Raw genomic sequence first — 14,617 nt, 5'->3', positions numbered from 1 at the left:
GCCAGCAACCTGGGAGGGAGCTACTGCTCAGCCTCACTTAGGCAGTTTGTACGTCTGGGGGTTACAAAATCTGTTGTGTCAGGAGAGCTCACTCCCTGTGGGGCAGGATGGTTGCTGCCATGCTGCAGAGCAGTATTTCAGTTTTTGTTGTGCCTGGCAGCTGGAATGTGTCTCTCTTGCTCAGACATGGAGGCAATGTCTTGCTCTCCAGGTCTTTCTGTTAAGTGAGAAGTTGGATTAAGGCAGTGCTCCTTCCTAGGGATAGTCTTGAGGTCTGACAGGTTTAGCTGGTACTGAATTCAGCTGCCTGTCCTTGATGATGTTATTACTACTTTAAGCAGGTTATATGGGCTTCTGAATGGAGAAGCACAAGTGTTTCACCATTAAGCCCTGACTCTAGGAAGTGTCTAACTGCATGGGCTGAGTTGGATAGAAGAGTGGCACTTAATTATTTAAATCCCATTTATTTAAATGTAAACATATGCAAGTGAGATTTGTTGATTACTTCTGCATTCAGGCTTCTTTTTAGATGGGGGAAACTAAATAACTGCTATCAAGGGATTCTTAGGAGGCTGCTGACATGTCTTACAATTCACTTTGTATCGGAAACACTTGTTTGCATAGATCTCAATTGAGTACAACTACCATGCCCCATAGCTGTATCCTGGCACTTGTGCATTGAACAATCTAATGAATGTCTGCTGAAGAAATTGTTTAAGGAAACCTCATTTTCACTGCTTTTGGTACATGTGGTATACAGGTATAGACACACCTGAGAAATTTGAACTCTCTGCTCAATTTATTGTACATACCAATGTCTCTCTGATGAATTACTCTGAGGTGAGTTTGAAATGGGTCTTGAAATATGCCGTAAGTAATTAGTGTGTAACAAGTTGGAATAATTGATTATATCTGAGGCAAACCAAGACATGTGAATAGTGATATATGTGAATCATTGTCTGAGTGTTTGCCATGTACAAGTAAAACAAAGTCCATACTCTTGGCACATGTTGATGCAGCTTTATTTCACTTTGAGGCTATCCCGCTTCTTGTATCTGCAGACACTGTGGCATTTGTACTTGGAATAAAACTGCAGCTTAGTAGAATCCACTTGATTGACACACATAGATAATTTATGCGGAATTTCAATGTTGAGAGTTATCTTCCCTTGCAGACTTTAAGATCTGTATAATTTTACTGCTTTATGATATGAAATTTTTTGTTAGTGTTGAAACTCAGTAAGTTTCTGAGCCCACTGAAAGTGGATTTTGGCATAACCTAGCATACACTCGTTATGCACCACACCGGCTAAAATTAAAAGCAGGTTTACTCTGAGTAGAAGATTTCCATGTAGAACCAGGAACCAGCAAGATGTCCTGATTCCTGCATAAATTTAATGAACAAAACGCAGCTGCTGCTGTGGTCTGTTCGAGTATGGGCACTCAAAAAACAACCAAACAGGAAAAAAAGAGTGTAAGTATGAGAAAGTTTAGGAAATGTAGTAGTGAAAGGCAAGAGAAGTTCTGCAGGTTATCACTAAATCAAAGGTAGTATAGGTGCAGGAGGTGCTCTCTTTGGGCTCTCAGTATGGAACCAGGGTTAGAAGAACACTGTAGTAGATTTATTGAATGTAGTAGACTATGCATAGCCAGACTAACTGATACCAGATATTTAAAATTGGACCTAAAGCACTGCAGGGGTAATTGGACATCAGAGAGATATATGCAGTGATTTGGTTGCTTTTCCAATACTTCAAGTGCGTATCATCTCAAAAGTTGAAAGTCTTTTCAAAAAAGGCACATTCCAACTGAGACAGAAGACTTGATGCAGATCTGAGTTTGTGGCCTATGTCAAGCATCAGATCTAACTGAGCAGTTACAATAATGGCTTTGCATTTAAATACATTGATCTGGTCAAATTTGTGGTGGTTTTAATGCTTAACTTTCAAGGATGTTCTTCTTGCTGTCTCTGATTCCTAGCAGGGAAGTCTGCTCTGATTAGCATATATGCCTGTTGTTGCAGCTCAGCATTCTGTTGGGGTGTGTATTTGCTTAAACACAAGTGAACCAAGGCTACAGGCAACATTAAAAAACAGTATTGCTACATTTACTGTCTAGATGACTCTGAAAGTTGGTTTTGTTGGAAAAGCTGTATTCTGGTATCTGTCTGGTTTTTTGGGGTATTTTTTAGAGAAGAACTTGACCTAGGTAAAATAATATCATTGTAAAACATCTTGGAATATTCTTACTGGAGATAACTTCTAGGATATGTAGCAGATGATGTGTCTGAACTTGCGGTTTGCTTTAGCTAATTCACTCTGATTTGTATCAACATACTGAAGAAGGTAGTAAAATTTGCATGGGGTTTGCAGTATCAGATACACTGCTTTGCTCAGGGTTTTAGCAGCATCACAATTTGGCACTTCGTATTTTTTATTTGTTCTTACATTAAGAGAGTTATGAACATACACATCTATATTTTGGAACAGTAGTGTGACTTCTACCAACCACCCTCCTCTTCTTTCTCTTTCAGATGGGTGGCTTATGAGAATCCTGAGTTTACAGGGGAGCAGTATATACTGGCTAAAGGGCTGTATCCCAGTGTTGAGGCATGGGGGGGAAAGAATTGCAAAATATCTTCAGTTCAACCCATTGTTGCGGTAAGGAGCTAACTTTATACTTGTTTTGCAAGCTTCTCTGAAGTATTTGGAACTCTACTTTTTCTATCAAGTTCAGTTTATTTACATTATTTAAGCAATAATTAACAGTAAATTTTGTATGTTATTTTATCACCGTTGAAATTTTTTTTTTTCACTTTTTCCCCTCAAAACTTTTGCAGGATATTGTTGGAAGCGAAAGGGGTAAAGTCAAGGTAAGACACTTCTCTAAGCACATGAAACATACTGTGTAGTGTCTCTAACGTGTAAATGAAGGAATGGCTATTTGTCCAGTGGAAGACTCATCAGGTATTTGCATAGACGGCTGACTAGTCAGACAAAGAGTGAAAACTGCAGGCGAAGGAAGGCTACTTTCCAAACCTCTTGAGTAAGGCACATTAAGACCCAAGGAAGGTGGGATTTAATACACAGTTGCCATCAGAACTTTCTTAGGGCACTGGCAATGTTTTGGTTCAGCGACTGAGGTGTTTTGGGGTGCCAGTGATTGTTCTGAGGAGCTGGAGCCCGCAGCCCTCTATGCAGAGGTGCAGGACCTGGAGTCTGTTGCTGAGGTGAGGGCTCTACAGGATAGATTTTGTTCTTCTTGGTACAGCTGACTTAACTCCTTTTGAACCTATTTCTTTGGTTAACAGTTTTGCTAGTGGTGGTTGTACTTGAAAGGAGTTGTTCACTCACAAATACTGCTGAGTTGTGCTTAAAAGTTAATGCCACCTTTGTCAATAAGTTAAGGGAAGGAAATGGCAGGGAGAACTTGTCTGTTCAGTGAGTTAATATATTTCTACATTGGATTGTCTCCTGTGTGCAAGTACTAATATGTAGTTTTGACAGTAAAGCTAATGGACAGCTTTTTCATCCTTCTTAATTCCGAACCTTTGTCCCTGTACAAAGTTATTTTTATTTTCATTTCAGTGAAAATGGTGAGTATATCATGGAACTAAAAACTAAGGAGACAATTCTTAGCTGTCCTGGTTTGCTACTCCTGATTAGTAGCACGCTTCACTGGAATCTCCTGCACAGGCATAATGCATAAACTATGGGGAATAAAAATCTCAAGGCTGCTTATTTTCAGCTGTGTGCATGAAAAATTATTTGCATCTGTATATTATGTGCCTATTAAGACCCTATCCTAAGGAAGACCTTATCCTAAGGAAACAAAGAAGTAGAGGCTTGCAGCCAAGAGACTGCATCCATCGTCAGCGTGTTCCTCTTTGGAGAACGCTGTACCTGCCCACACTCCTATCTCTATTAAGAGTGAATAAAGCTGGTAGGCATGCAGTAATGTGAATGACTTCTGTGTGATCATGGCTAATTATCCTCTAACCAAATTAGCAAGTTTGCTGCTTAGAATTTTTTTTTAATAAGGGCAAAAGACTCTGGGGGATGTATCCTCTCTGATCCTTGGAGCAGAGAAAGAGCCAACATGAGGCTGTGTCTATAGCTGTAACAGGCCCATAAAGCCAATCTACCCTGGGAATATATACCATGCCTCTTGGCATGCTGTCTGAGTCCATTGCCAGGATTATGCACTGTTAGTGTTCTGCAAAGCAGAGAGTTTTCATTTACTGGGAAGAGTATGCATTTTTGAGATTAAGCAGATTGATAATATAAAAGAAAACTTTTAATGGCCCTTTAATAAAATGTGTGCCTATTCTGGCCATTCTGTGGGAATTTAAACATCTTACCCAGCAGATAGACCAAGGAGCTATATTCGTTAGTGTTGTTTTAATTATTTTGTATGTTACTAAGTGATGTACAGCCAGAAGTAATTTTTGGAATTGTAACCTTGCTCTCTTGAACAAGTATTGCAACACTGAAGAGGTAACAAACATAGGTAACCAAGGAAGTCTGGGTGTTTTAAGTATGTTTCTATCTAACTATAGAATTAATGGTAGAGATGTAACTGAAGACAGAAGAATGAATTTCCTTAAATATGTTTATAACTTTTTAAAGGTCCAGTTATTTTCAGAGCCTGAATTCAAGGGTAACTGCCAAATATTTGAAAAAAACACAAGATGTATCGATTCATTTCCTGTGAAGTCTTCAAAAATTTTAGATGGCAGGTAAGTTATATTGAATGAATACTGCAAAATCACTAAAATGGTAGAAGTTTTAGAAAAACAACCAGCTTTCTAACACCTGGGGTGGTTCATATATGGGGACTTACAGAGAACAATGCTTTGCAGTTTGCATGTCTTTCAGGACAAAACATTGTAAATAATGTTTCTGCATTTTACTGGCACAGATGTCTTAAGAGGAAATTTATTCTCCTCCTTTCTGCAGCTGCATAGTGTATGACCAGGAGGAATTTGCTGGCAACCAGTATGTGTTAGAAGAAGGGATCTATCCTGATCTGACGGCAATGGGTTGTTCACCCCAAGCAGTTCTAAAATCTTTACGGATCATAAATATTGTAAGTAAACATATTAGAAATACTGTAATGATAAGACAGCGATAATTCCCCATTTCTTGCAACAGTAAAAATTCAAACATGCAACAGAGGAGGGTTTGGGTTGGGGGGGTGTTGTTTGTTTGTTTGGGTTTGATTTTTTTCTGTGCAGTAGCAGTTAAATGTCCTAGCTGCATTAAGTCAGGTTTTTTTGACCTCTGTGCTGTTTTTGTAAAGGAGAAGATGTCACAGAAGCAGTTGCCTGGGATCCCTGTTCTTAAAAACAGCTTATAAAAGAACTTCTGTAAAGAATCAAGTCTATTTCCCAGTAAGAGAAACCACTTAGAACGGGTTGAGAAAGTGGTAGGACAGTGTGAAGAAATATCTGTACCATGGGCCTTGTTTTTGATGCATATTGAAAAAACAGGCTAATTTAAGCAACTTTGCATGAAATACATGTAATTATAAAACACTGTTGGTATCATCAGGACAATGGAATTTGAGTTAATCACAAAATAATGGACTCTTCTAGATAAGGTAAAGCAACACCCAATACTATTTGGCAAAATCAGGCAGTGATGTTATGTGTTGTGGATACAAACTAAATTACATTTACATATTTTGTAACTCATCAGTGGCCCGGAACGAGTTCAAGCTTATAACCAATCATTATGATGGATCACTTATGGAATCTGCAAGTATCTTTTAAGATCGAAGTAATTACTAGCAAAATGTGGTCAAGATTCCAGGAACTTAACAGCAACATGAGGAGATGGTCCTCATTTTAAAAAAGGAGGAGTTCACTATTGAATATCTTCTTGAAGATATCTCTGTATTGAATTTGGCAGCTTTATTGCACTCCACTGTAATTTTAGTAACCTGTCAGCAGTGTAGCAGTTGATGAAGGAGAGCTAAAATGTGTCATCCTCTTTCATGTCTCTGGAGAATTTTGATGTACTCTGTAAACAAACAACTGCAGCAAGAATGTCTGCCTTCTGAACTCTCTGTCTAGTAGACAGATCCTATTAAAAACAATAGAATTGTTTCTAGCCAAGCTAGGTGGGTGATCATCATGAATTAAAATAGGTTTTTCTGTACATGTCAGTAGTTCCTGGGTTTAGAATGCTTGTTTCAAGCCGGAAGGATCAGCTTACTTTTGAAAGATTTACTATTTGTGACAGACTGTTGCGTTAAAACATAAATGCCAGTTCTGCGCTTCTTTAAGTTCTTTACACTTGTGAAGCTTGTTCTAGCATTTTGTCACACTTCAGACAGTAGCACAGACCTGCATCTGCTTGCAAATCATGTGCTGCTGCTTCCTTCTTCAGAGGCTCCCTATCTGCGGAGAAGAGGAAAATGGGTTACTTTGCTCATTGGTTTATTAGCAAACCAGTACAGAAAGAATGATAACTTCTATTTAACTATTTATATTGTTTATTTTTCATGATTTTCCAAAAGCTTGAACCTTATTACTTTAGCTCCTGGTTTCACCTCTCAGACTTATTTTGGGCCTGTATTTTGGCAGTGCCAATCTTAATTCCTCCCCACCATCTGCTGCTTCTATAACTTTCCTCAGGATTTTTCTGTGACATTTCTATACAAGAAGCACCTTTGCTATTTTAATGTCATGTTAGTGTATTTATCTAGTTAAGCTCCCCTTTGCAGGGATCTTTTTGTAAGGAACCATTAAAAAAAATAAAAAAAGGAAATTAAAGGGATATTTGATACACTTGTAAGTGAAAGCCAAAAGGGCTTTTTTAAATCAGGGAACTTACAAAACTATGCAAAGGGTTGTTCATAAGCTCAAGGTTTTTGGGGTTTTTATGCCACTATATCTCGGTTGTGCTTGCTTTGCGTGCTCCACATGGTTATGCTGCAGATACAAAATAGTATTTTTCCTTCTTGAGTTTGACACGTTCTTTTTCCTGAACATACTATAAAAAACAGCTGTGAATGTGGTTTATGCTTGAACAGTCATCTGAAATTACTTTTTAATGAGCAACTCTGTGGAATAACTAAATGTAGATATACAGGAACACCAGCTTGGTACAGTAGATGGGAAGTACTGAAAGAAAATTCATGAGCTGACCTTGCACTTCTCACTGTGGGAAGTGTTTTATGTAACAGTGTTGCTGCTGAATCAAAAAAATGCCCAGTGTAAGGTGTGGCAGAAAATTGGAGGATTTCCTTTTCTGTTTCTGTTTTCTTTGCAAGTAGATTATTTCTAAAGCACTACATGAGGTTGAAAGGCTGTTGCCTGAGAAGTTGCATGTCTCAGAGGGCAGGTGCCAGTCGGTAAAAGGGCTTAGAGTTCAGAGACGGGACATCATCACAGTGTGACTAGTCCTGCTGGGCTCTTTACCTGTGGTGATGCATGACAGTCTAACTGGTGTTGCCTTTCATGGTGGGGCTGAGCATACTCTGATTTTGGAGTAAAGTGAAAAGGCCTCTCCTGGCATTTTCCACAGCCTAGCAGCATGTATGCTATCAGGAAGCATAGCTCAGCTGCTGTGTGGTAACCTGGACCGCTGTACAGATAATGGTGACACTCACACAACGCTGTCATCTGAGTCCTTAAACATCTAAAGGAAGATTAAAGAGGAATTTAGGCATTAAAAATTGGTAGATGGGATGTCTTGACTAATAAATTCATATGGAAGCATGCATATATGAGCTGCCATGCATGCATGGAGCCAGATCTGCCTTGGAGGGCCTGTTTCCATGCCTGAGGCTGATGGGAGTCTGTCGAGACTTTGCGTCATGTCAGGCGTTCCTGATCCAGTTGATGTGAGTGCACTGAACACATGCCAGAAGTAAGGAGCTCTTCTGGCTGTGGTGTTGGTTTTTATGCAGTCGTTGCTGGAAGATTTATGAGAAAGGGAGTGGCAGTGTCATTTGTGTCTATGAGTGTACACTGTAACACCAGGACACTCAGGCTTAATTGACTTTACCCTGGGGAACTTCAAACCCTACCTCCCAGCTTCCACAGGAAGGCCTTCATTATGACAGGTTATTTCCAGTCCACTAAAGATACCTTGCCCCACAGAAAAGAGTCCAAGGTTCCTTTTCCAGAAGACATTCAAACTGGATTCAGTGATGCAGGGAGCTTCATGTGGGCAGAATCCCTTTGACACCAGAAGCACTTTGACAGAGATGGAGAAGAATCATCTCCCCAAAGCGATTTGGAGGATTCAGATGTTATAATTTTCACTTGTCATGAATTTTACCTCAGTAATATGAATCTTGAATTTTTTGTCTAGTCAGAGATTGATGTTGCCGTAACCTACTGTAAAAGTTAAAAATTAATGCAGTTAAGTGATAAGCAGTGCTGACAAGGTGTCACCATTTGAAGCTGTAGAAATCAGTATTATCTTACTGTCTGTTCAGCTCTTTATATGAAAATTCCCTTGAGTGGGGGTTAGTGCAATGGAAGAGAGATTTGGCACTGATTAAAATGTATTTTAAAACATACTTAAGGTATTGTGCAAGAATCAGCCAAAGAGATCTTTGTGCCTTAAAATAAGGAAGTTTTATGTTCCATGCAAGAAGATCCCTTGTGTGATTTGTATAAGGGTTTTTTATGACTTTTCAAGTTTAAATAGAGAGCTGAAGAGCAAAAACATTCAGGGTTTTTGATCTTAAACGATCAAGAAGAAACCTCTGAAATAAAAGGGCTTATGTGGAGTACTGATGTTCACAGTCACCATCTGGAGTTCCAACACCCTATAAAAGCACTCATCTTCCTTTTGCAGGAGCTGTCTGAGCCCTGCATAGCTCTTTTTGAAAAGATGGGTTTCCAAGGAAAGAAAATTGAATTCAGTACAGAAATCTTAAATCTTCAGTTCCTGGGATACAATCCTCGAATAGCTTCAGTTCAAGTCCTCGGCGGCATGTAAGTTTAAAATCACCTTTTGATTCTTTAGAGTGATGTACTTATTCAAATTTACAGGTGAAATGGAATCACACAATGTAAAATTAGAGTATCATAATGTGTGTAGTGCATTAATGCCATTTCTTCTTACAGAGCATTTTCATATCCTGTTTCAACAATATGTTATCATTGACTCATGTCCTGTACTAAAGTTGAAATGAATTTGAATAAAGCTGTCAAGGAAACTTGCATCTTCTCTCATGTCCTATTATAAAAATCAGCTTGGATAGCATCCTTAAAACCAACTTCTATGCTCTTGGTTTAGGTTTCAGACATAAAAAAATAATTTAGTTTGTGATCTGTGTCATAAGTTCAAGATGTTTTTTAATAAGTCTTCATGTTCATCCTTTAACCTCTACTATGGACACAGAGGTGCAATTAGACCATGATCTCACCTATTTTGGTGTTAGTAGTAATAGTCCCTTTTACTTCAGGAACTGGATGAGAATCTAGCAGTTAGATTTGGTAGGTGTTTTCAAGCAGTTGTGTTCTCTGAGTATACCCTTGAAGATCATGTAAAAAATAGTCCGTGATGAAATTTAAAAGCTGTTTGGAAGCATTTTTGAAACTACTGTCCTATATTTTAGGATTCCAGCAGATCTGTTACGTTCTCTTTTTGGGTTTTTTTCCCCCTGTTGTTAACCTCTACCTCTAAGATACTTGCCTCCAGTTTTGGTGGGTTTTTTTGTTTTTAATGATAGATCCATGTTACTGTTGCTTTGCATTTAAATGTGTTCTTTTGAAGAGAGGAATTTCCAAGGTGTGTGCTAGAGAGATGCTGTTGGGTAGCTTAAGACTGCCCTCAAGTGGATAGCTATAATAAATCTGTAGAGCAAACCATTTTCCCCATCTGGATAAGCTGGTCAAAGGGTTTCCTTAGCACACTGAACTGAACTTTGACACAAAGGGAGTAAGAAAAAGTACATATTTGTATTCTGAAGCCTCCTAAGGTTTCAGTATCTTTCACCATAACCACAATACAGTTGATTCTCACTTTCCATAACATGAAGTCAAACATCAAGTTACTCCTTTGCCAATGTCATGATTCCAGGTAATGGAATCGTGCATTGTGTGCGTTTCCTGTCCAATGAATATGTGTGGGGTGTTTTTTCTGGTGGATCACTGGAAACATAGAATATGATATGAAAATTCTGATTTCATTATAGCAATGTCAGCTGCTGAAATGTGTCAAAGTACAGGGTTTACAGTTTCCTTGCCCCTGCTGCCTCCCTTATTGAAGAGGGTTTCATCTTCTCTTCCTTTGCTAAGAGACCACCATTTATAATTCTCTTAATTTCATACCTGGGGCTAGATGTGTATTAGGCAGTGAAAAACCACCAAAATTAAAGTGAGTGTGCTTCTGGATGGAGATGTCTGGTGACAAATCAGTCAGTGGAAGGAGGTAACCTGAAAACTTGCATATTGAGTGTTCATGTGCTCAAACCCCCATGGCCACTGGACCGTCCCAGCACATCAGTGTGAGAAAACTCTACAAATTGCACTGTATTGCAGCCTATTTTGAAGCCCAGCCATAATTCACTGGTTGTGCCAATAATGGAGAATCAGAAGTTGGGTTCTGACAGATTACACTCAATGTGTGATTTTAAGCATAGTTGGATGCACACTATGGAACGCTAAACAAAATTTTTCTATGTGCACTCTTGCTCTATCTCTTCCCCACCACCCTTTCAGGTACTTGGAAAGAAGAGAGGTGTTATGAAATAAAACCTCTACCCAAATACCTGAGAGAACTTCACCCTGTTGCAGTTTCCAGTATTTGCTTGCTCCAGTCTGCATCCATAGTAGTTCTTTCTCACGCACACCAGGCCTGGCCAAGTTCAGATACACAAAACAGCTGGAAAACAGCTGGTTCTGCACCTGCAGCAGTGTAGCATATACAGCACATGTGGCATATAGATCTATCCTCCTTGAGGAGTCACAGTGCCTCCTGAAAACAAATGGTATTTACAAGTTGGGTTCTCAAGAAAATGCTTTGTTTCATTCAGCTTGTAATTTTTAAATAATAGGACTCTAAAATCTGAACTCCTGTGTACTCATGTTAATGTGGCTGATCTAAATCAGGATGTAATGTTGTTATTTTTTAAGGCCTGTTACAAAGGTCACTGGCTTTCCAAAGCTAAACACTACTATGTTGTGGGACAGACTTCTATTAAACTCATTTATTGATTCCAAAGCAGAATTTGGCAGTTAAAACATTGTCTTATTTTTTCTCCTCATAGATGGATAATTTACGAACACACTAATTACAGGGGACGTCAGATGTTGTTAACACCAAATGAAATTCCAGATTGGTATAAAGCCAGTGGCTTTTGTCAGATAGGTTCTCTGAGACCTTTACTGCAGGTGAGTAGGCTTTGACATGAGCTTATCAAGTACTAATTTATATCTTGTTATGGGGTTGAGGAGATATTATGCAGTTGAAAGCAGTGTTACAGCCTTGTCACAGGCATGTGACAAACTTCAGCATTGGCAATTGTGTAAAGAAATCACTCCAGAATTTTGTGTGTAATAAAAGCTGTTTGATTATGCTACATGGCTTTGCAGTTACACTGCTTAAACTGTTTATTAGGAACATCCTTTAAACCAAAGTACAGAAGACAGCATATAAGGATTAATTAAGGATTAATAAATAATGGCTATAACTGCTATATATGAAGTATTGTAACTTGTTTCATAACTAGCACCCAGACTGGTTGTTGGCATATCCGTATTTTTTATGGAACAACAAGAAAATTGGGGGGAAAAAAAAAAAGATACTTCAGTTAGTAGTGATTTTGTATTGATTTAGGAGGGAAGGTCCCTCCCTGCTTATTACTTGGCAGAATGATTTGCAAATCTAATGCAAAATTTATTCTTGTCATGCCCTGTTCATTTTGTTCTCTAAATAAGGACCATATGATCTTGTCCAATGGTGCAGCAGTCCTGGGAGCTTTAACATCTGAGGTTCTTGCTGAGCCATATTTCCTTGGAGAAACAGCTTTTTCTAATTCACAGGGTACTTGTACCTGTAACCAACTGCATTTTCTTGCTGTCATAGCTTTGTCTTTGTATAGCCCTAAGCAGAGTTAGGAATAATGCATTTTGACTGCCCTGCTGAGAGCTTGTCTGAACAGAGGTGTTCATGTGTAATGGGCCACACAAGTGCACCCTTAATAAAAGCTCAGAGCATCTATAGGAGTTAGCAGAGAGAAGTTAGTTCTGCTCTGAATTAAAAATTTTTAGCTTTCCACTGTGTGCTGATTTCAGTGCTTAGGAAAGCCTAAAACTCTCCATGCAGAGTGGCAAGTTCTCAAAGCTTGTCTTGCCCAAGATGTTTATGGGCTTCTGAATTAAATCATTGAATAAAAAAGTCAAGGTTTCAGAAAGAAAGAGGGAGTTTTGGGGTTCAGCACTGACAGTAGCTGCTCTGAAGTTAACCCAGAGCAGGATATCTTCTCTGCTGAGATTGTGGTTAAAGAGTTCTTTTGTTTTCTGCAGAAACGTGTGTATTTCAGGCTTCGAAACAAGGAAACGGGAAAATTCATGTCAGCTGATGGAAACCTAGATAATCTGAATCTTCTCAGAATACAGGTTGCAGAAGATACAGACTCAGATGATCAAATCTGGGTTTATCAGGATGGATTCATAAGGTGTCGGGTAAGGTTTGAGTTCAATGTGCATTTTCTCTTTTCCTTTCCAACTGTAGGGCTTTAGGAATTTAGTTTCTACTGCAGAATCTTCATTTATTTTATAGGCTTAATCTGTTTCAATTATAATGTAATCTTTCTGTTGGGAGTTGGTTTTTGTGGGTTTTGTTTTGATCAACTCTGGCTTTTTCAGGTGAAAAACAAACAACAACAAACTAGTTGTATGATACTTTTTTGATATAATTGAAACTTTGAGAGAAAATATTGCAGAAGTATCCAAGCAGGGGAGACTTTTTCAAGTACTGATAATATTTTGAACTATGCATACCTTGTGGTAGGACAGTTAGTGTAATGTAGATTGATATCCTCTTCTGCATTTAGGCAAGCTTAAAGATAAAATCCCACTCTCTTGAGCTGTTTGGGAGTGGGGGGTTTTTTTTGTTTTGTTTTGGGGTTTTTTTGTTTGTTTTCTATCCCTGTATTTGTCAAATCCATCCTTTTTCCTTTCCTCTGTACAAGTTTCCAAATGAAGCCTTACTTTTCTCACAGTCCATAAAACTAATCACGTGCAAATTGTCATTGAGGTGAGCAGAGGTATGCGCAGTTCATATAATGTTTAAGCATGAACAGTCTTAGGTAGGGATGCCACCCAAAAGAAAATTAAGTTACTTTAATACTGTTAAACAGCTTGACTGCAAAGAATCATGTGAACTTTTTCTATAGGATTGTGTAACTTCAAAGGAGCCATTTATAACTATGTCATCTATGCTGGAGGGAAGAATCTTACTGTTAATAAGCTAAGGCATTGTTCGGACATGTTTACAGGACACATGCAGTTGTAAAAGGGATTTATGCAGACAGCAAAATGATGCAAAGTAAGCTAAAAGCTTTAATATCACATACAAAAGACTTCTCTTTTGATGGTGCCTCTCAAACATGTCACTGAAAGTTTTCATATTGAGGCAGTGCTGTATTATACGGCTTTGGATAAATGCTCCTGGTTTTTGCCCCTTTTTCTGTATCTCACAAAGCAATTCTTCTGTGCACAGAAAATACACAGCTTGTGCTGTATAGCAATCAGGTAGCTTAGTGCAGAGTGCAAGCTGGCAACTTTGATCTTAAGTGACTGAACTGTTACAGAGCTCTGCCATCTTTCTGGCGAATGATAGTAAATCCATTTTGCACAAACCAAAAATTGGGGTTTACCACATATTACAAAGAAAACTGGGCTACCTGCACATAGGCAGACATAGGTCACTGGAAGAACCTGCACCTTCCTGTAAGCTTGGGTCATCTCAGTGACTGTGTCACAGTACCTTGGGTTGTGCCTGGGGTTTTCAAGGAAGGGCCGTTTTAAGTATGTGGGATAACCAGTAAGCAGGATATGAAAGTCAATCTGCTCCTTTTTTCAGAAATAGATGTGAATGCAGGTTTCCTTACTTTTTATGAGTTTCTTGGAGATGGGTGAAGTACTGGCCCAGTGGACCTAATGTCTAAGCTCAGAGTTTTCCTAGTTCCACTAGAGAATGCTTCAGATACAAACGGGAATTTCACAACTAAATCGACTTACTCGAATCCTAGGTTATGATAGTCAGAAGTATGACTTTTTCAAGAAATAGTGCTTTCAAAAGCACTTGTAAAAATAATTTAGGGCCATTTCAACAATGGCAGATGAGTGTTTAACCTGCCACAGAAGTGCATTCAGTAGTTAAAAGGCACAGCTTGTGGTGATCTACTGAAAATCACTTTATCTAGAAAAATTGACTGTTATTTAGTAATACAGCCTTAATAATCCTTTGAAGTAAGCTTAATTTTTGCCAGCTCTTTTTTTAACCAAGAATACATTTGCAGACTTTTGGAATCAAGTAATACAAGTGACTAGGAAAAGAGTGTAGAATAAAGAAGCAAATATTACTGTGATACCCTGTGAAATGCATACACTTGATACTGTGCAGTTATGTCCTTTATCTGAAAAG

The 14,617-nt window shown here is 38.6% G+C and overlaps 1 protein-coding gene across 3 annotated transcripts in view; it reads left to right on the top strand.

Moving 5' to 3' along the window:
- Nucleotides 1-14,617, top strand: part of CRYBG1 (crystallin beta-gamma domain containing 1) — a 98,414-nt gene that overhangs the window by 78,097 nt on the left and 5,700 nt on the right. For all 3 annotated transcript variants that reach the window (XM_039569218.1, XM_019287759.3, XM_039569219.1), the window contains 7 exons: nucleotides 2,533-2,659; nucleotides 2,839-2,871; nucleotides 4,628-4,737; nucleotides 4,958-5,087; nucleotides 8,816-8,955; nucleotides 11,235-11,358; nucleotides 12,493-12,651. In XM_039569218.1, coding sequence (XP_039425152.1) covers nucleotides 2,533-2,659; nucleotides 2,839-2,871; nucleotides 4,628-4,737; nucleotides 4,958-5,087; nucleotides 8,816-8,955; nucleotides 11,235-11,358; nucleotides 12,493-12,651 — 823 coding nt within the window. The remainder of the gene's footprint in view (nucleotides 1-2,532; nucleotides 2,660-2,838; nucleotides 2,872-4,627; nucleotides 4,738-4,957; nucleotides 5,088-8,815; nucleotides 8,956-11,234; nucleotides 11,359-12,492; nucleotides 12,652-14,617) is intronic.

This window comes from Corvus cornix, chromosome 3 (genome assembly GCF_000738735.6).
Source record: "Corvus cornix cornix isolate S_Up_H32 chromosome 3, ASM73873v5, whole genome shotgun sequence".
Taxonomy (NCBI): domain Eukaryota; kingdom Metazoa; phylum Chordata; class Aves; order Passeriformes; family Corvidae; genus Corvus; species Corvus cornix.
This window is presented reverse-complemented; position numbering and strand designations above follow the sequence as displayed.